This window comes from Oryctolagus cuniculus, chromosome 9 (assembly GCF_051225735.1).
Source record: "Oryctolagus cuniculus isolate XC-2025 breed Fujian yellow rabbit chromosome 9, ASM5122573v1, whole genome shotgun sequence".
NCBI lineage: Eukaryota > Metazoa > Chordata > Mammalia > Lagomorpha > Leporidae > Oryctolagus > Oryctolagus cuniculus.
The window spans coordinates 129148236-129169832 of NC_142875.1; the positions used below are offsets into that span (position 1 = coordinate 129148236).

Consider the following 21597-nt stretch of genomic DNA (forward strand, 5'->3'; position numbering starts at 1 on the left):
GCCAAATGTGCTGTCCTTTTGTTCTTTTTCTTGTGATTATCTTTGTTTTTTTAAACCTCATCCAATATAGTGCCATGCTCCTAAAGCAAACACCTGCTGCATCATTTTTTTTTTTTTTTTAATGTTCTAGAAGAGCAGGGCTCACGTGGGCCATACAGAGAACACTGTGAAAGCACAACATGGAGAAAGACACCACAGGACAGCACAGCAGAGGGACAAAAAATGTCAAACATATTACTTACCTGTTACTTCTTAGTATTGTTATCATTCTCCTCTGTAGTAATTAAAACAAAAAAACGCTAGACACGAAGAGAATCCAACTTGAGTTCCAGTGAGAACTCCAGTCTATGGCTATTTTAGACAACATCATTCGGACAGTAACTCGCTGCATTCGCATTTTTGGTTTCTGAAGACGGTCAGTATAGGTGGACACTACTGCCAACTCACCGATTTCATTCTGCAGAGAGAGAATCCGGGACAGGTTCCGCAGCAGCGAGACGGCGGTCTTTTTCACGCTGGGGTCGCCGACGTGCAGCATCTTCCGGGTGTGCTGGAGCCCGTTTTCCTTCTGGACGACCGTCTGAGCTACCGACGTCGGCATCTGTTTTGTGAGATGTACCCAGTGAGTGCTAGGGCATGGGATTCCAAGGTGATAATGAGCTTCCTACAGATTACTAGAAGGTGAGGAACTCGTGTTACAAGCTACAACAGAGTGGAAACCAGTCTAAAGATATTTTCTTGTAAACTGCATGAGGTTTTCAATTCAATTACTAGATAAAATCATTCAGTATGTTTACATGCAGTGTTGGATTTGGTTAGCTGGTACATTTTTTGCATCTGGGTGTATGAATTAAACTGGGTCTGCTATCTAGCCCACTTGGGGCCTCATTCCTTTGCAATCATAGCCTCTACTCTAACATCAATGGCTCTTTCCCAGCCTGTGTGTATTGATGGTCCTTTTCCCCACCCACTTAATGTTGTATGATTGTTCGGAATTTTCTCTACAGACAAACCCCCTAACTATAAAAGATGAGTGGCCTTTCTCCCAGTTCTGGTTGGGATCAGCCTCAAACCACATCCATCAGTCTTCCCTGGAGTCCAGAGGCCTCCCCCTCCATTTCCTCTCCGGCCCCATGATGTTCTCTCTGTCACTCAAGGCCTACTGCTTCTTCCCTCAATTCCACCTGGGGCTTTGGACCCTGCTTCACAGCTTTCTCCACCTCCAACCCGTGTAGATGACTACAGTGATGACCTCACGGTTCCTAGACTTCCCAAGAAGCACCGGTTTCATCTCCTCCATCCATCAGCTGCGGACCCCCAGAACCACACAGAACCTGTGTTTGCTGAGATCCGCTGCCTCTGCAAACACAAACTGGTCCATGTCCAGCTCCTCACACGTCTTCTGGCCTCCTTGCTCTCCTTTCCTCCCTCCCACAGTGCTTCTCTGCACTTGCCAATCGCCTCGATAATCTTGTCATTCGGGCTTATTTTTCACTCAATCATCAGAACTGCAGTACTGGGGCTGCTGCTGTGGCTTAGCAGGTAAAGCCTCCACCTGCAGTGCCGGCATCCCACATGAACACTGGTTCAAGTCCTGGCTGCTCCACTTCCGGCTCAGCTCCCCGCAATGGCCTGGGAAAGCAGTATAAGATGGCCCAAGTTCTTGGACCCCACGTGGGAGACCGGGAAGAAGCTCCTGGCTCCTGGCTTCGGCTCAGCCTAGCTCTGGCCTTTGCGGACATCTGGAGGGTGAACAGTGGATGGAAGATCTCTCTCTCTCTCTCTCTCTCTGCCTCTGCTTCTGCCTCTCTCTAACTCTGCCTTTCAAACAAATAAATCTTTAAAACAACAACAACAGCAACAAAAACCTGCAATATTGAGTTGATTTAGCTTTATGGCTTTCCTGGTTTTATATATAGCCACCCAATACAGCTAGAGAAAATGGTTCATTTGAAGACTGGTCCTTCTGCAAACTTGTGGTCTCCAGTCTCAACTGGAAACTCAAATGCTTGTATTCAACTGCTGTTTCTTAAGCATCTGTGGGGATTTCAAAGCCTTCTACCAGGATGATCTTTCTATAATCTGATCAGCTTATGTTCTACTTCAGGCTTAAACCCTCCCATGATGCCTCACTGCCTCAGAACAGTGTTCATCTGAGTATGGCTCATAGAGTCCTCCACAGTCTACAGTCTTCTTTTCTCTCCTTCAAATCACACAATAGTTCTCCTTTAAAGGAGGAAATGCATTTTCATTCATCCTCCCCCGCCCCGCCTTTTTTTTGACAGGCAGAGTTAGACAGTGAGAGAGAGACAGAGAGAAAGGTCTTCCTTCCGATAGTTCACCTCCCAAATGGCCGCCACGGCTGGCACGCTGCGCCGATCCGAAGCCAGGAGCCAGGTGCCTCTCCTGGTCTCCCATGTGGGTGCAGGGCCCAAGCACTTGGGCCATCCTCCACTGCACTCCCGGGCCACAGCAGAGAGCTGGACTGGAAGAGGAGCAACCGGGACAGAATCTGGGGTACCGGCGCCACAGGCGGAGGATTAGCCTAGTGAGCCGTGGCACTGGCCTCTCCCCCTTTTTTTTAACCTCTCAGAACGTCCCTTTCATGGTACCCAGTACATGACAGGTCCTATGTAAGTGCTTACTGAATAGAACTGCATAAATATGCTGCCAAGTTGCCTAAGATTTATTGTCATTTTAGAAGTTGCTTAATAACAAGATGAGGAAATAGATGAATTAAAGTGTCACAAAATATTTCTTAAATTTTTTTAAAGCACTTTGATGTTAACATTAAAATGATGAAAACATGTGAGTGGATGAAATCAGGACCTCCAAACGATTTATTCAGCTTAGGGGAAGCTCAGCGCAAACTCCCTCACTCTGATTCGCTGAGGGCAATGGGAAAGTCTGCAGGTGGATGCCTTTACAACTTGCTCAGCAAGGAAGGTAAATATATTTACCAAGTAGAAATCCTATATCCCGGCATTTGGGAATATGTGAGCCTATTAATCAGTTAGTCAACTGTTCTTAAACAGCACTTCTAATTCCCACTCCCCTTATTACTACTGTGGCTGACCATACATTGTTTAATGTTTATTGAGCATTTCAATATTGTCTCTTGTGAGGCATAGGTTCAAGTCTTTTTTCCATCTTCCTTTGGGTTAGCTTTCACTGTTAACTTGATGACTTGTCTGTATTTTCTGGATACCAAACTTTGTTACTTAATGTGTGCTGCAAATATCTTCCTACTCTATGGATTACCTTCTATATCTTAACAACCCTTTCTGTTATCATAAGTGGTTAATTTTATGTACTCAGTTTATTAAATGATCATTTTACGGCTAGTACTTTTAGTGTCTACTTTTCAGAAATCTTTTACAATTCTATATCATGAAGATATTCTTTCATGTTGTTGTTTACAAGCTTTATTTTTTTAGAAAAAGATTTATTTATTAATTTGAAAGGCAGAGTTAGAGAGAGGTGGAGGCAGAGGCAGAGAGAGAGAACAAGAGAGAGAGAGAGATCTTTTATCCACTGGTTCACTTCCCACATGGCTGCAATGGCTGGAGCTGGGCCGATCTGAAGCCAGGAGCAAGCACCTTCTTCCAGGTCTCCCACGTGGGTGCAGGGGCCCAAGGACTTGGTCCTTTTTTACTGCTTTCCAAGGCCATAGTAGGGAGCTGGCTCAGAAGTGAAGCAGCTGGGACTTAAACCAGCGCCCATATGGGATGCCAGTGCTGCAGATGGCGGCTTTACTGCTATGCCACAGCACCAGCCCTAAGTGTTACCATTTTACCTGACATATTTAGATCTTATTCCTGTCGGAAATGACTTTTTGAAGAAGGTATGAGGTAAGGGATATATCTCATCCCACCATTCATGGATATCAAAGTAAATATTTAGTGTTTTAGAAGCTTGAAAACTGTTTATTTCAATGATTTCTAACTTTTACTTTATGCTGTTTGATCTTTTTTTAAAATCTTATTTTTAAATAATTCTGAGAATACAAAGTAACTGTACATATTTATGGGTACAGTGTGGCATTTCAACAAATGTACACAAAGTGTCATGACCACACTGGGGTTAGTGCCATCACCACCACCGTGGACATACATCCTTTCTTTGCAATGAGAACATCCAAAATCTTCTTTACACACTACTTTGAAACATTCAGTTAACTGTTGCAACCCCAGTTACCTTACTATGCTGCAGAACATGAGAGACTGTTCCTCCTACCCAGCTACATCAGTGAACCATCAACATTCTCTCTCCAACCCTCCCTGCACTATGTTCTTCCTGTTCTGGTAACTACTGTTCTCTTCCCTTCTTGGAGATCAACTTTAGCTTCCACATATAAATGAAAGCACGCAGTCTGCCCTTCTGAGCCCGACTGCTAGTATGACAGAATCTCACGATTTTTTTGGCTGAATAATATTCTATTGTGTGTATATGTATAGATTATATAGAGAGATGTATTTATATCACTTTTTTTTATCCTTTCATCCATCTGTGAACACCTAGATTGCTACCATATCTTGGCTATTGTAAATAGTGCTGCAATAAAAACAAGATGTAAAAAAAAAAAAAAAAAAAAGAACTTGTTCTAATCCTCACCAGCATTTGTACCTTTTGTCTTTCTGATACTAGCTATTCTAATTGGGGTGAGGTGGCATCTCACTGAGATTTTGATTTGTATTTTCCCGATAATTAGTGATACTAATCACTCTTTCATTTACTTGTTGGCAATCTGTATGTCTTCCTTTGAGAAATATCTATTTCGGTCATTCACTCATTTTTACTTTTTCTTTCTGTTTTTTGTTTTGCTGGTTAACTGAATTCCGATACATATATTTGGGAATTTAATTCCTTGTCAGATGAATTTAATTTCTTGCCAGATGGACGCAATAGCTGGAGCTGCGCTGATCCAAAGCCAGGAGCCAGGAGTTTCTTCTGGGTCTCTTATGTGGGTGAGCTGGATCGGAAGAGGAATAGCCAGGACTAGAACCAGCGCCTATATGGGATGCTGGTGCTTCAGGCCAGGGCTTTAACCAGCTGTGCCACAGTACCAGCCCCTAGCAGTTTGAAAGTTTTGAGTTTTATGTTTATAGCTTTGCTTGAGTAAATTTTTGGACAGGGTTGAGAAGTAACAGTCTAGTTTCGTTCTTCTGCACACAGATGCCCAGTTTTTCCAGTACCATTTATGGGAAAAAAATTCTCTCCAACATATGTTTGTCATCTCTGTCAAAAACCAATTGGCTGTAAATATTTCTGGGTTCTCTATTTTGTTCCATTGGTCTATGCATCTGTTTTTATGCCAGTATATCATGTTATTTTGGTTCCTATAGTTTTGTAGCATATTTTGAAGTCAGATATGGTAATGCTCCCAGCTTTTATTTATTTATTTGAGAGGCAGAGTTACAGATACAGAGAGGTAGTTCATCCACTGGTTCACTCTCCCAATGGCCGCAACTGCTGGAGCTGGGCCAACCTGAAGCCAGGAGCCAGGAGCTTCTTCCAGATCTCCCATGTGGGTGCAGGGGCCCAAGAACTTGGGCCATCTTCTACTGCTTTCCCAGGCACATTAGCAAGGAGTGGGATTGGAAGTGGACTAGCCAGGACTTGAACCATGTCTATATGGGATGCCGCACTGCAGGCCATAGCCTAATCTGCCATGCTACTGCACCAGCCCCTGAATTCATTTAAGTTCTAACAGGTTTTTAGTGATGTCTTTTCAGTTTTTCTATATATAGTATCATGTTGTCACAAACAAGGATAATTTGACTTCCTCTTTTCTTATTTGGGTGCATTTTTATCCTTTTGCCTTATTGCTCTTGCCAAGAATTCCGGTCCCATGTTGATTCTGGTGGAAGTGGTCGTCCTTGTTTTCTTCCTGATCTTAGAAGAAACAACAGCAACTTTTCCCCATTCAGTATGATGTAGGCTTTATCTTACATAGCCCTTATGAAGTTGAGGTACATTTTTTTTTAAAGATTTCATTTCTTTATTTGAGAGACAGAGTTACAGAGAGAGGGAGAGACAGATAGGAGAGCCAGGTCAGAAGTGGAACAGCTGGGACTCGAACTGGCGCCCATATTTGGGATGCTGGCAATGCAGATGGTGGCCTTACCTGCTACACCACAGTGCCAGCCCTCCTTTCTTTTTTAAAAAATATTTATTTGCAATACACACACACAGTATGACAGAGAAAGAGAGAGGCAGAGAGAGAGAGAGAATCTTCCCTGTACTGGTTCACTTCTCAAATGGGTACAATAATTGGAAATGGGCTGATTTGAAACCAGGAGCCGGGAGCTTCTTCTGGGTCTCCCATATGGGAGATGACTTGGACCATCTTCTGCTGCTTTCTCAGGAGCATTAGCAAGGAAGTGGACTGGAAGTGGAGCAGCTGGGACTTGAACTGGTGCCCATACGGGATGCCAGAACCACAGGCGGCAGCTTTACCCACCACACCACAGCAGCAGGCCCTCCCTCTGATTTCCTCTTGGCCACTGGCCATCCAGGAGAACAGTATTTTTAGCTTCCATGTATTTCCAATTATGGAGTTCCTCTTGTTCATTCTTACTTTATTTCATTGTGGTTAGAGAAGACACGTGCTATGATTTCCACTGTTTAGAATTTGCAGAAACTTGTTTTAGTAGCTTAACAAATGCTTTCCACGTGCTGATAAGAATGTGTGCTCTGCAGCCATTTGATGAAATAAAAATTCTGTAACTGTCTACTAGGTCTACCATTTTATTGTATAGTTTAACAGATGTTTCTTTGTTAATCTTTGGGGTCTGCATTACGGGCCTAATGATGAGTGGGGTGTTGTACTATTCGAGTCTATCTCTCTATCTCTCCCTTTAGATCCAATGATGCTTGCTTTATATAACTGGATGCTCCAGTGCCGCAGGTATACATATACAACAATTGTTATTTCTTCTTGCTGAACTGATCCCTTTTCATTACACAGTGAGCATCCTTGCTTTTTCAGTTTTTTAGTGATGGTCTATTTTTTCTGCTATATAGGTACTGCTGCTTGTTTTTGGTTTCCATTTGAAAGGAAGTTTTTTTATTCCTTCAACTTTTGGTCTGTGTATATTTTTACTGGTTAACTGAATCTCTTATAGGCAGAATATCACTGGGTCTTTTTTTCTTTTCAAAAAACCATTCAGCCAGTAGGGTAGTAGGGTCAGTAAGTTGTTTTTTTTTTTTTTTTTTTTACAGGCAGTTAGAGAGAGAGTGAGCGAGACAGAGACAGGTCTTCCTTCCGTTGGTTCACCCCCCAAACAGCCGCTACGGCTGGCGTGCTGTGCTGATCTGAAGCCAGGAGCCAGGTGCTTCCTCCTGGTCTCCCACGTGGATGCAGGGCCCAAGCACTTGGGCCATCCTCCACTGCCTTTCCAGGCCACAGCAGAGAGCTGGACTGGAAGAGGAGCAACCGGGACAGAATCGGGTGCCCCAGCCTGGACTAGAACCTGGGGTGCTGGCACCGCAGGCGGAGGATTAGCCTAGTGAGCTGCGGCGCCGGCCCAGTAGGTTGTTTTAATTTGGAAACATAATCCATTTATATTCAAGGTTATTATTGCTAAATGAAGGTACTCTGGTGAGGATGTTAGGTTTTTTTTGTTAACTACGTATCTTTAATTTTGTCATTTTGTTATTTTTTAAACTGTGTATCCTCTTTCCCTTGTTCCTCTTGCTCATTTCGGTGGTTTAGTCATTTTCTGTATTGCCAGGTTTGACTCTCTTCACATTTTCCTTAGCATATCAGCTCTACCTTTGAGATTTGTACTATTATGCGTTTTCATGATGGTAGATATCAGTCTTTTGTTTCCAACAATCCCTTAAGTGTTTCCTGTACTGCCAGACTGGTGATAACAAAATCCCTTAGTTTTTGCTTGTCATGCAGCCTCCGTCATTTGTGAGTGATAGTTTTGCTGGGTATAGTACCTGAGGCTGGGAATCTTCTATTTCCTGGACTACAAGGTTTCTGCTGAGAAATCTTTCATTAACCTAAGGGGGATTCTTTAGTTAGTAACTTGACACTTTTCTTCTGTTTTTAGAAATCTCTCTTTGCCTTACATTTTTGCATAATTGGATCATAATACATCTCAGCGATGATCTTTTATGACTTAACCTGAGAGTTCCTTTGAGATTTCTGCTCTTCAGTATCTGCATCTGTATCTTTCCTAAGATTTGTGAAGTTTCCACCAGCTACTTTACTGAACATGTCTTCTGTCTTTTTCTTTCACTTTTCCTTCTGGAACACTCATAATGCACATGGTTGCTCATTTAATAATATTTCATAGGTCTCAAAGCCTTTCTATCTACTTTTTAAACATCTTAATTAGTTTTCTGAAGAAGAGCAATGATTTTTTTTTAAAGGCAGAGAGACAGATGCAAAGAGTTCCCAACTACTGGTTCACTTCTCAAATGCCCTCAATGGTTGGAGCTGGGCCAGGACAAAGCTAAAAGCCAGGAACTCGATTTCAGTGTCCTGTGCAGAGCTGAGACTTGAACCCAGGCACTCAGAAACTCAGATACTTCCTTCCTTCCATCTTTGCTTCCTTGCTCCCCACTCGCTCCCCACCCCCCAACCCCTTTCTTTTTTTGTCTGACTGGGTTATTTCAAAAGTCTGGTTTTCATGGTCAGAAATCCTTCTGCCTGCTCAATTGTTTGAGGTTCTCATCTGCATTTTTAATTTGCTTTACTAAGTTATCTAGCTCTAGTACTTCCTATTTTTTTTTTTAATGATCCCTGTCTCTGCTGAATTTCCCACTCACATCATGCAGTGTCTTCCTAAGGCCGCTGAATTGTCTGTCTATATTCTCTATTACCTTGTTAAGTTTTCTTAAAATCATTCTTCTGAATTCTTTGTCAGGTAACCTGTAGATCTTTACTGTTTTTATTATGTAGCTAGATTGTCACTGTGTTCCGTTGGAGGTATCATATTGGTTTTGTCAGGTTTCTCATGCCCTTGTGTTGACTTTGTGCCTCTGGGGTTGGGGTGGGGGGTCAGCTGCTTCCGTCAGGTTTACAGAGTGGCCTCAGTAGTAACGGACTTTCTGCTGTGATGAGTGCTGGGCTCTGGTGGGAACTCCTTCACTGGTTTTGGTTCCAGCTGAGCACAGTAACATGCTTTCCACACAGATTCTTCAGCTGTCATCAGAGCCAAGCATGACAAAGCAACAGTTTTGCAGGGCACTGTCTACTTGCTTCATAGGATCCCTGCACACCAACCCACTCAGGCAATGCTGCTTCCCCAGGCCAGGGGTTGATGATGCTTGCCTGCTTCCTAGGCACTCTTCAGGCTGAGCCACCCAAGGCTGGCTGTGTGGTTCTGGAGGCTCTGGGGGCAGCAGGGCAGCAGGGCTTTCCTCAGCACCAGGTTTCACCATGGCACGCCTGGGACTCTGGGACTAAGGCTTGGACTTAATGCCTCTGCCCTCTCCCCAGGTGGGAGGTAACTCTCTCAAGTGCTGTGTGGGGTTGGAAGAGAGGTAATGCAAGCAACTCTTTCTGGGTCCTCTTTCAAAGCATCGTTTCTTCTCTTTAGCCTAAACCCAGCCACTATGGCCTCTCACCTCCTTCCCCAGTGGAACATAGAGAGCTGCTACAACTGGTGCCCCCACAGGGAGATGCATGCTGGATGGGCTCACTCAGCCACCACCTTGCCAGGATTCCCTGCAGTGCTTCATCTTGAAACTTACACCACTTACAGAGTTTGCTAAGCAGACAAATACTGTGAATCCATCACTTCCTTATTAGTAGAGGGGCCATTATATCTCAATTATAAAACTTAAAATGAGGTTGTTATATTTAAATAGAATTTATGTTGTGATATTGAATATTTAAATTATATAATCTGGAATTTTTTGGAAAGCTATTTATTTCAGTTTAGGTTCTAGTCATCGACTGCTCAGCACTATCTCGGCTAAGGAAACATGGTCAGTGGACAGACCATTTCCTGGAACTATGTCTGATGGCTTATTTTTCACGTTTTTCTCATGACTGATTCTTTTCAGAAATTGGATCTCTATCATACCATATAAGCATAAACATCAGGAAAATTAATGATCAGAAGGTCATACATGTAAGTCAAAACTTTAGTAAAAAGCATATCATAATTTAAAAGAATAAAGGGCCTCATAGCATTGTTCCATGAAGCCAACAATCTCCTCTCATAAATCTCTAGCCAAGTTCAAGTCTCTGGGAATAGAGACAGCTGTAGTTTGGCAGCATAAAAGAAATGGTTTTGGGAAACCTAGAATAGCAAAAATGGGAAGTGAGGTGATAAATTAATGTCCCTACGTCATTAGAGACTTCATGGTAGTTCCCTATTTCTCTGTGCACAAATGTATTTTACAGCAAAACAAAAAGAGAAATACTGGTTTGAGTATTTAACAACTTTCTACTATACTGGGAACAATCATCTGTGTAAATACACGCATCAAAGAACATGGTTTCTGAGGTAAAGAATAACTAACATTCTCATTCCCTACAGGCATGCTTTTCTCTATGGCAATCGACACTTGGCAGCTGGCCATATAATGAACTATTTAAGGGGAGCGTATTCAAGTCATTTTACAATCAAGGCAGAGAATATAAATGTAGCTCAACTAATTAAATATTTATAGAATTCCTAAATATGTTCATGGTGTAAAATACACATGGAAGGCAATAAGCCTTCACTATTTTATATATTTTGACTTCACTGCTATGAAAGGAGTGCATCTGGAAAGAGAATTAGCTCTTTATTTTGTAGTTAAATTTCTAGGACACAAAAGCACAGATGTCCTTTCCAACTCCACACTGCAGTGGGCATCTGTTGTTTTTGCCTGCCCAGCATTTATTCCCTCTAGTTTTCCACTGGGGAGCCGTTCTTTTACCTCTTCTGTCCATGTGGTGCAAGTGGCAGTGACCCCACCTGCTCAAACACAGGCTCCTGAAGTTCACATGTGGGTACACTGCTCAGAGCTGGACAGTGAGGACATCACAGCCCGCTAGCCAGAAGCAATGGTTCAGAAATGGACAAGAGATCCTGACCAGGCCAATGAGATACACTCTCTGTTATTAATGGTGCAATCGGGAGAACAGATTTTTTTTTCTTGTGGGGATGCTGGGCTGGCAAAACACAAGCCTGCAATACTTTCTAGCCATCTTCCTGACCGTATGGATGGGCCATTTGAGAACCAAACCAACAGAGCAAACGGAGATGGAGTATAATTATAAAACCCACAGCACCCAAGTCCAGTTGTGACAGATAACCTGCCCCAGACATTTTCAGTTTCAAGAGCCAAGAAATTCCCTTTTTTGTGTAAACCAGTTGGAAGCGACATGCTGATACTGGTAACTGAATGAACGCTGACCAACACCAGTGTCTGCAAGTCTTGTGTCTGCAGTGTGGCTTAGTGTCGTGGAGGTGAGGCTCGGAGTCCTGGAGAGCTGGGACGCTCTCTGTAGAACTGTCCTACAGAGTGAGAAGACGTCCGCTCTCACCTCACGCTTCACCTCTGCACCTAATGTGGGTAGGTCTACCGTGCTACTCTCTTACACAGTAGAAGGACAGGCACACTACTCACTGGTCCACTTCCTGCTGTGAGATTCTGCAGAGCTCCCAAAGAGGCTTCCTGTGTGAAGTTTCGGACACTCTTGGCAATCAGGGACAAGTACATCCTTATCACGATGGAGTGCCACAGCCACTCCACGCCCTTGGGGTTGCTCTTCTCCTCCGGCATTGGCATGTCCTGGAACTGCTGACCACACACAATGGAGTCCACAGTGAATGCACTTTGAGGGGCTTCCACCATCCACACCCAAACCAAGAGACCAGAAATGCTATCTAGAGAGACTGATCGTTTGCATAAGCCCTTGAAGCATAAATGTCAAAAAGCAAATGTGTATAATGTCCAGCTACTTAACTTCTAGCCCGTGACGGCTCTTTCTTCCTAACTACATCCTATTCCCAGCTTTTCATCTCACAGAGCGAGAGAATTCAGAGGACTAAGCACAGACGGTTCCAAAATGGCTCTTAGGCTGCTTTTAAGCTAAATGCTACATTAGTCACAACCACTCTGAAGATACGGAAACAGGCCTGGCCCTCAGTCTTGTGAGGTTGTCCAGCACAGCACCAGAGTTCTAAATTTACCAGCTCTTCTCCAAGGTAAATAATACCAAGATACTCAGAGGAGAACGGGGTCGCATTCTTTCAAATTCCAACTGTGCATTTTTTCCTATGGGGTTTGCTTTCAGTGTGTCCAAAGTTTGTTTTTAGAATGCTCAGAGTCAACCGTCAGGCTGTTTTGGGCTCTGAAACAATGTAGATGCCACTGGCCATGTTGCATTAACCTCATTTTCTAACCGAAAGGGCATCCAGCAGTATAGTTTAGTAGCTAACAGTGCAAATATGCAGCCAGATTGCCTGAAACTGGATTCTAATCCCTCTAGTTATTTGTTGAATCATTATGAGAAACTTAACTAAGCTTCTAGTACCCACTTCCTCATGGATAAATGAGGGTATTAATAATACACACCTCATAGGGTTGAAGTAAATACTGAAAGAACTGACAATAGTGCCTGACTGTATACCAAGCACACACACACACACACACACACACACACTTTTCTGTCTGTTCCGCTCCGTCTCATTCTTTCGAAACCCTCCCAACATACCTCTTTTACTTTCCTGCTTCGGCTGCCAAAACACCCAATGCTTTTGTTGTTGTCCGTCTGGATATTCCGGTTTTGAATATAGATATTCTGGGAATATCTCTCTGGGAGCTCTGCCTCCAGCTGGTAGGAGAGGTTATGCAGAATGCACACACAGTTCTCTGTGGCCTGAGAAAACAGGACGTGAATATTGAGCATACACAAACAGATTCTCTCCGCAAATGCAGTATCCTAAGACTTGTCAGGCTTTATTTCGCTTTTATGAGATTTACTGGATGCAAGGGATGTGCTCTGACTGTGGGGCACCTGGGGGAAGTGAAAGATGACAGCTGAAGGGCTAAGGGTTTGATGAATGGCCAGGAGGAGGACAACGCTAAGGAGTGCAGGCTGAATTTCTAATTATATTTCGGACACATAACTTACTAGCAGCCATGCCGAGTTGGAGAATGGTGGAGATATTGTTTACAGGGACCACTTGGGAGGCTGCTGCAATCATCAGTATGGGAGAGGCACAAACGAGGAGAGCAGTTGTAGCACAAGAGAGGGTAACAGAACCCCAAGCCTTTTTCCAAGGCAGGATATGCGTGATCCGCTGCCAGTGCAGGAGAGAAGTGAGGTGGGGCAGGTGCTCAGATTTCTATCTTCTTTTGGTGGATGGTGACCAGGAAGAAGGGTTACAAGGGTGCAAGCAAGTTTGAGGAGATGAAGAGATGAATGCAAGTTCATTGCTGGATATGTAGAATTCGGGCTACTTTCAAATTTCCATACCAAACTGCTATGCAAGAAATCAGAAATTTGGGTTTAAAAAGAAAAACAGAAAAATGAAGCTTGAAAGATTTTAATGTTTCCTGGACCCAGATGTGAAATCTTAGGATCAGCACATGAGTCCATGAATAAATCTAAAGCCAAGCAGCTGCTTTTAGAACATTCTGAAATAGCCTGCTAAGACAAAGTAAGTAATTCAGTATGCAAGACGTTCAACCTTGAATTACCTTGTCATCTGGCTGGTAATCTGCAATGGTTCCTCTGACGTAGTGGACCAAGGAGTCAATCAGTCCATCACACCTTCTCATCACCTTCCTCCCATCAGGGCCAGCTGAGCTCATGTTTCTACAAAAATAAAAATAAAAATAAAATAAAATAAAAGCCACGTCTGAGGTCCTGCATCCCAGAGACCTTTGCTGGAAAGCTTTATTTGAAGCCTCCTTCTGATGCTGAGAAACCAGCAAATTTGTAACAGTATCTCGGGGTCATAAATCATCAATGCCTCGTAGTGGTCAAAGCTGGACACAACTTCCAAACACACCCATACAAAAATGTGGCCATGTCAGTAACAGCCTTCTTTCTAGCCGCTTCACCTCAAGTACCAAGGACAGAGCACAGTTCTTCACTCCACTTTTGAGGAACAGAGAGAAGCCAAATGTTTTGCACTGAAAGAAGAACTAATGGCACAGTAAGAATAGCAATGCACTGGATGTCCAAGTCCCAATTTTCTCCATGTCTTTTTTTTTTTTTTTTTAAGATTTTCTTATTGAACATCAGAGTTACAGAGAAAGAGGGAGAGACAGAGAGAGACAGAGACAGAGAGAGATCTTCCATCTGCTGGTTCACTTCTTAAGTGGCTGCAACAGCCAGGACTTTCAGGCCAAAGCCAGGTCACTTCATGTCTTTTTTTTTTTTAAGATCTTATTTATTTTATTTGAGAGGCAGAGTTATAGACAGTGAGAGGGAGAGACAGAGAGAAAGGTCTTCCTTCCGTTGGTTCACGCCCCAAATGGCTGCAATGGCTGGAGCTGTGCCAATCTGAAGCCAGGAGCCAGGTGCTTCTTCTTTTCCCACATGGGGTCAGGGGCCCAAGGAGTTGGGCCATCTTCTACTGCTTTCCCAGGCCATGGCAGAGAGCTGGATTGGGAGTGGAGCAGCTGGGACTAGAACCAGTGCTTACATGGGATGCTGGCACCACAGGTGAAGGATTAACCTACTGTGCTATGGCGCTGGCCCCAACTTCATGTCTTAATACTACTAAAACACTTAAAGTTATCCTGGGCCTTGGTTCCTCTTTAAAAAGACAGTGTGTTGGATTGTATCATTCTGGGGGTTTGTAGTCTTAGTATAAACTGTTATTGACAAATATTAAGGCAGATGCTCTAAAATTATTCTATAATTAAAATGGCAAAAAGCTGTCAGAGAAAATGCAATTTTCTAGTGTAAGACTTAAGCCAAAAGCATGACCTATGGAGTGGGTATTTGGTCTAGTAGTTAAGATGCCACTTGGGATACCCAAATTCCATGTCATGGAGTGCTGGTGAGTTCCTGAATACCAGTTCCGGCCAGGCTGTGGGCATTTGGGGAGTGAGCAAGTGGATCAAAGCTCTCTGTCTGGTTCTGTCTCTGTCTCTGTATTTGTCTCTGTCTCTCTCTCTGATCAAGTAAGTAAAAAAGAATAAAGTCTTTGCCTTAAAAATAAAAGAGTGATAACCTATAAATATCTTTGCACTTAGTCTATTTCTAATTTTGCTAACCCATGACACCTTTCTATAAACAGTAACTAAATCTGCAAGTGGACAACGCTTCCTTATACAGAAATGAAGCTTACCAAATAAGCAATGTGATGCATTCTGGGATTACACTGCAGATTTAGGCCATGTATATATTCTGGTGTCATTGTTACTATCTTCCTTGGGTTATGTTTTCCTTTTTAACATTAATCATTTAAACATGTCTTACTCCCAAAACGTCAACGCTTCTGTCAACAATAGTGAGAGTATACGTGCAGGTTTCAGAATTTGAGAACCATGCCAATTCTCTTTTGCCAATGTTAATTGCTAAGAATTTTTCCTATAAAATGTATCATACTAGTTTTTTTTTACTGATAGAATAACCAAAATATGTTGTGTATTTTTTCTTTATCATGTCTTGGTGTCATTCTGAACATCAGGAGGAAGTAGAGGGCCGGCACTGTGGTGTAGTGGGCTAAGTCTCCGCCTGCTGCACTGGCATCCCATATGGGCACCGGTTCATGTCCTGGCTGCTCCTCTTCTGATCCAGCTCTCTGCTATGGCCTAGGAAAGCAATACAAGATGGCCCAAGTCCTTGGACCCCTGCAACTGTGTGGGAGACCTGGAGGAAGCTCCTGGCTCCTGGCTTTCAATTGGCCCAGCTCTGGTCATTGTGGCCATTTACAAAGTGAACCAGAGGATGGAATATCTCTCTCAGTCTGTAACTCCAACTCTCAAACAAATAAATACAATCTTAAAAAAAGTAAAAAGAAGTACAACTCTGACACCTTTTGGGGCCTTATTTTCTTAATCTATAAATAATACATGAGAGGATTTTTAAAAGTTCATGGAAAAAGAATGAAGACAATTTAGTGCCATAAAAAGTTTGAAATTCATGTACAGTTTTTTTCATAACATACGTTTTCCATGAAATATATGAAAATCCTCTTATAAATGGATTTCAAACTTTCTTGTGCCAATCTTTCAATTTAATTTTCCATGAACTTTTTAAAGTAACACTATAACTGCACTACATTGTTTCCAGTAAAGGCTTTCTGTTCCACAGTACTTTCAGTGCATCTCTGTCAAAGAAACAAATATGTCCAGAATTATATCAAAAACTAAGGGGCCGGTGCTGTGGCTCAATAAGCTAATCCTCTGCCTTGCGGAGCCGGCACACCAGGTTCTAGTCCCGGTCAGGGCACCGGATTCTGTCCCGGTGGCCCCTCTTCCAGGCCAGCTCTCTGCTGTGGCCAGGGAGTGCAGTGGAGGATGGCCCAAGTGCTTGGGCCCTGCACCCGCATGGGAGACCAGGAGAAGCACCTGGCTCCTGCCATCGGATCAGTGCGGTGCGCCAGCCGCAGCGGCCATTGGAGGGTGAACCAACGGCAAAGGAAGACCTTTCTCTCTGTCTCTCTCTCTCACTGTCCACTCTGCCTGTCAAAACAAACAAACAAACAAACAAAAAAACTAAGGAAACCTGGAAGTACAAACATTGTACCCTGCTCTCCTGCACATCACACCTGTAGGTTGAACTCTGTGAAATGGACACTTTGACTGTCTTTGTGTTATTATTTTTTAAAGATTCATTTACAAAGGCAGAGTTACAGAGAGAGAGACAGACAGACAGACAGAAAGAGAGAGAAAGGTATCTTCCACCTGCTGGTTCACTCGCCAGTTGGCTACAACAGCCAGAGCTAGGCCAATCCGGAGCTGGGAGCTTCTTCTGGGTCTCACACGTGGGTGCAAGGGCCCAAGCACTTGGGCCATCCTCTGCTGCCTTCCCAGGTGCGTTAGCAGGGAGTTGGATCAGAAGTGGAGCAGCCAGGACTTAACTGGTGCCCATGTAGGATGCCAGTACTGTAGGCAGAAGCTTTACCCTCTATGCCCCAATTTGACTGTCTTTAAGTCACAAAGTGGTTAATTCATGATTCAACCTAACAGTTGAGACAATAAGAGTCATATGCCTAAAAGAGAATACACTAACAATTTAATGGTTGCTGAATCCCTTCTGTGACTTTGACTCTTCTAAGATTTTCTTCCTTATTTTTACTGAATCTGCAAAACTGATTCTTTGCAGGTAAAAAAAGAGAATGAATTGGTTCATAAGCTGGAAATGACACCGTTTTTACTGTAACTTTTTCTCAAGAAATGACCACATTAACATCCTCCATACTCTCTGAGTCCTTTCATCATCACGCAACCTCGGAAGCCTGACAGCAAGTCAGAGGCACTTCTCAGGTCTCCTTATTGTGCACTTGGAGAAAAGGAGGTCTACAGAATCGAAGTTTTTCCTGGGGAAGACAAGTAAGTGGAACGTCTGGGGCAGAGGGCTCTTCTTTATTCTTATCAGCACAGCCCAGAATAGACCAAGCTCATCTAACCTTCGTCCAGCCTGACATTTGTTTAGCAAATACCACGTGTGACCCCCCCAACACAAGACAATGTTATCATATACTTCAGTGCTCCCCTTTGAACTCTCCAACCTCTGGTTTAGAAAATCAGCAGTGGTTTAAAATGGCTCAGACAAATCAAAAGGCCTGTCCTGCTCACTGGCTAAGCCCACTACATACCTAGCAGATGGATGACTTCGCTTTGATTAACTTCAGGGTGTTTATTTTGAGTCCGAATGGTAACTGGGTTTGGCAGTACTGCCAGTTCACACGTACTGGCTGTTGTCTTGTAGCGTGGCATTATCCAGACTCTACTTGCTTGAAATGGGACTTATCAGGGGTTTCTGGCAGTTGATACTTTTGCTGACAGAAAGTGCATGGAACCCACTGCTTCAGTATTTGCTCCTGCATATCAGAAATAGTTCCCACCTGACTCAACTTTTCAGGATGTGAATGATAAGGGTAGATTATTTTATAACACCACACCCATGAATAGAGGTCATTAGACAGAAGGTAATTTGTTCTGTACCACTCTGAAAATAACCAATAAATGTAGAAAATGATGTATCATCTTAAAGTGCTTTTTCAATAGCTAATATTTGAGTTTGTGAGAATCAGAGAATTAACACAGCTATCTTTGGGCAGAATTGATCCTTTTACAGTATTATCTCCTGACTATTTCCTATCTGTAAATCAACAGAGGTTTAACATGGGAAATAATATGGAAAATATAAATGAAATATATCAAAATAATTATATTATCAAAAAGAGAATGAGCACACAAACAGTAGTTACTCAATAAACATTGATTATCTGAGTTACCCATAGACTATATTGGAAATGTTTAATTTAGTGCCTATGGTTTAAATTCAATTAAATGCTGGGTATACTTCTCATGGTACAATCTACTAAATCTGGACAAATACGTAGGTACGTGAAGGAAATGGCAACTACATAGCGTTGTATACTGAAAAACTAGGTCCCTGAGGGGGTGGACACTGGGCAGAGAGGTTAAAATGCCACGTGGGAGGCCTGCATCCCCTATTGGAGCTCTGAGTGAGTTTCAGCTCCATTTGCAACCCTGGCTTTCTGCTAATGCGCACCCAGGGAGGCAGCAGGTGATGGCTCGTCTGTGGGTTCCTGCTCTCCATAAAGGCTCCTGGCCCAGCCCAACTGTTGTGGGAATTTGCAAAGAGAACTAGCAGACAGAAGATCTCTGACTGTCTCTGTCTCTCTCACTGACTTCTAGATAAAACGAAAACAAAAGTAAAGACTGGTCTCTGGACTAGGGGCTGAGGGCAAGGAGCCAGGCCTAAGGAGAAGAGAGGAGAACAGGAGATGAACTACTCTCCACACAAAGGCAAGGCTGTCTTGGAGTTCTTCATTCCCACTGCACCCAATGGAGCACAGTAACCCGCTGTTTGATTTTAGGAAGAATTTTTCTGGCCGTAGGACTTGGAAGAGGGGTGGTGGAACAGATGCTGAGCCTCTTTATGTCCCTGAAATGGCATCAGAGCCTCACATTTTAGGAAGATTCAGGTTTTCCCTGAAAGAAAATAAGGAGAGACTCATGACTCAGTCCAGTGCCACTCATTTCACACACTCCTCAGTGTCACAATGAAAAGAGAAAACACCCTGGACCTCACTGGAACTAAAAGGAAGAAGGGTACGTCTCTGCCGACTTTAATACTTCAGTGACAGTGGACCTAAACCTCAGTTGCATATGATGAGTCAAACAATGTGTAAAGCAAACAACAGAAACAGCTGCATTTGGTATGTGTGTGTGTGTGTGTGTGTGTTCTAAACAATTCTCAAAAATGCCTGAAATTAGAGTTCACCTGGAACTGAATTCAGAATCTTGACCTGTGACTAGCATTTAAAACCAGGATTAAATGGTTCTATCAGGGTTTCTCACTGGCTCTCCAAGTAAGGTTGTTTGTAGTGGCTACGTGCAGGTGTGCCATCAGTATACTGTTTCCCAACACTGGAAGGGAAACAGTGTCCCAGGAAAGGGATGAACTGATATGAAATGTTTACAGTTAAAGGCTATAGTGACTTACCAGGACGTACTACAGACAACAGCAGGGTGGGAGCGCATCTTTCCAAGACAGATCACCAACTCCACAAGTAATTCTAAGAGGCAGCATTTCTGTTCTAATGAACTATTTCTACTTGATAAGAAGCTATTTCTACTTAATACATAATCCCCTATGGGTGCCAGTTTGAGTCCTGGCTGCTCTACTTGTGATCCAGCTCCCTGGGAGAGCAGTGGAAGACAGCCCAAGCCCTTGGGCCCCTGCCCCCACTTGAGAGACCCAGAGGAGGCTCCTGACTCCTGGCTTCTGTCTGGTCCAGCTCCGGCTGCTGTGGACACTCAGGGAGTGAACCAGTCTGTGGAAGATTTTGCTCTTTCTGTCTCTCCCTCTCTCTCTGGTACTCTGCCTTTCAAGTAAATACAATACATCTTTTTTTTTTTTTTTAAAAACTGGTGAGTATGGAACCAATAGTCCTTTTATTTGAGAGGCACACACACACACACACACACACACACACACAGAGCCAGCGAGCGTGCATGCTTCCATCTGCTGGCTTATTCCCAAATGCCTGCAATAATACGGGCCTGGTGGAACTGAAGCTGGGCACTCGACCCAGGTCTCCCACATGGGCGGCAGGAACCCAATTACTTGAGCCATCAACTCTGCAACAGCAGGAATCTGGAATCTGCAGCTACAGCTGATACTGAAGCCAGGCACATGGAACCACTGCTAAAGGTGTAACCAGCATACTGAGAAACATGGTTTTCTGCAAACACTGTGGGTGCATCTTTCTGTTCATCAACAAATACAGGCTTCCTAATATCGTCTACTGTAAATTGTTCAGTAAGGCCCCAAGTGGTGCCAGACAATCTAGTACCAGGTAGGCAGAATGACAGTTCGTTTCAAGACCCAGGTAGGTGCTTGACAAGACACTGGCTGATAAGGAGGCACCCTCCTTCCTCTTGTTATTTAAGATTTAGGTCTGGGCTTTTGTTAAACTCTGGGCCGACACATATCAAACAGTTGGGCCTTGTCCGTGATTAACCAGGAAAAAGCAGCACAGGCAGCTTGTGGCTACGCACAACAAAAGGGGATCCTCACTTGAACTGGCCCAGGAACAGAACTTCACTCCAAAAGAAGGGCTCGTCTGTCACTCTGAAGACAACATCAGCTCCTGAGGGTATCAGCAAGCATCAGCCCAGCCAACTTTACAGTCTGCAGACAGGAGAAACCCTGGGAGGCACAACAAGGCTCTACAGCCTACAAATCCTGTTCCTTTCAGGGTGGGCAAAAGTAACCAAAGACATGCCGGCATCTGTCATGCACTAAGAAACTAGGAGGTGATGGAGGAGAAAAACTTATGTTTAAAAATCCTTTAGCACTGTTTCCCTGCTGTTTTTGGTTTTCCCAAAGTGTTCTAAATACTCAGCCAGTAATCATCGAGGTGGAAGGAACATTCATTTCCTCCTGCCTTAGGTGGAACAGGTTGTTTAGGGTTGAGTGCCAAATTCAACTCAGAACCAAGCATAAACAACAAACAGTAATTTTAAAAATGCACCTAGGACACTAAAACTTGAATAAGCATTCTCGATGCCTGAAGGAGGTGGCTGAAATGCCAGACTGGGCTTGACGGAGCTACTCAAGACCTAGGATTGAAAAACGTGATACTCACATAGGAGTAGTTTGCACCTCCAAGGTGGGCACAGATTTTAATCACAGGATAATGACAAAGTCAGTTGCTTCATTCAAATCTATCAACCCACTCATTTTTATTTTATTTTATTATTATTATTTTTTATTATTTGACAGGCAGAGTGGACAGTGAGAGAGAGACAGAGAGAAAGGTCTTCCTTTGCCGTTGGTTCACCCTCCAATGGCCGCCGCGGCCGGCGCACCGCGCTGATCCGAAGGCAGGAGCCAGGTACTTCTCCTGGTCTCCCATGGGGTGCAGGGCCCAAGCACTTGGGCCATCCTCCACTGCACTCCCTGGCCACAGCAGA

The 21597-nt window shown here is 43.6% G+C and overlaps 1 protein-coding gene across 2 annotated transcripts in view; it reads right to left on the reverse strand.

Moving 5' to 3' along the window:
• Nucleotides 1-21597, reverse strand: part of PKP2 (plakophilin 2) — a 100829-nt gene that overhangs the window by 10785 nt on the left and 68447 nt on the right. Inside the window, exons 7-10 of one of the 2 annotated variants that reach the window (XM_051850924.3) lie at nucleotides 13663-13780; nucleotides 12674-12838; nucleotides 11584-11754; nucleotides 448-601 (exon numbers count right to left, since the gene is read on the reverse strand). In XM_051850924.3, coding sequence (XP_051706884.1) covers nucleotides 448-601; nucleotides 11584-11754; nucleotides 12674-12838; nucleotides 13663-13780 — 608 coding nt within the window. Of the gene's footprint in view, nucleotides 1-447; nucleotides 602-11583; nucleotides 11758-12673; nucleotides 12839-13662; nucleotides 13781-21597 lie in introns of both variants that reach the window. The other variant, XM_051850923.3, reaches the window with a different exon arrangement.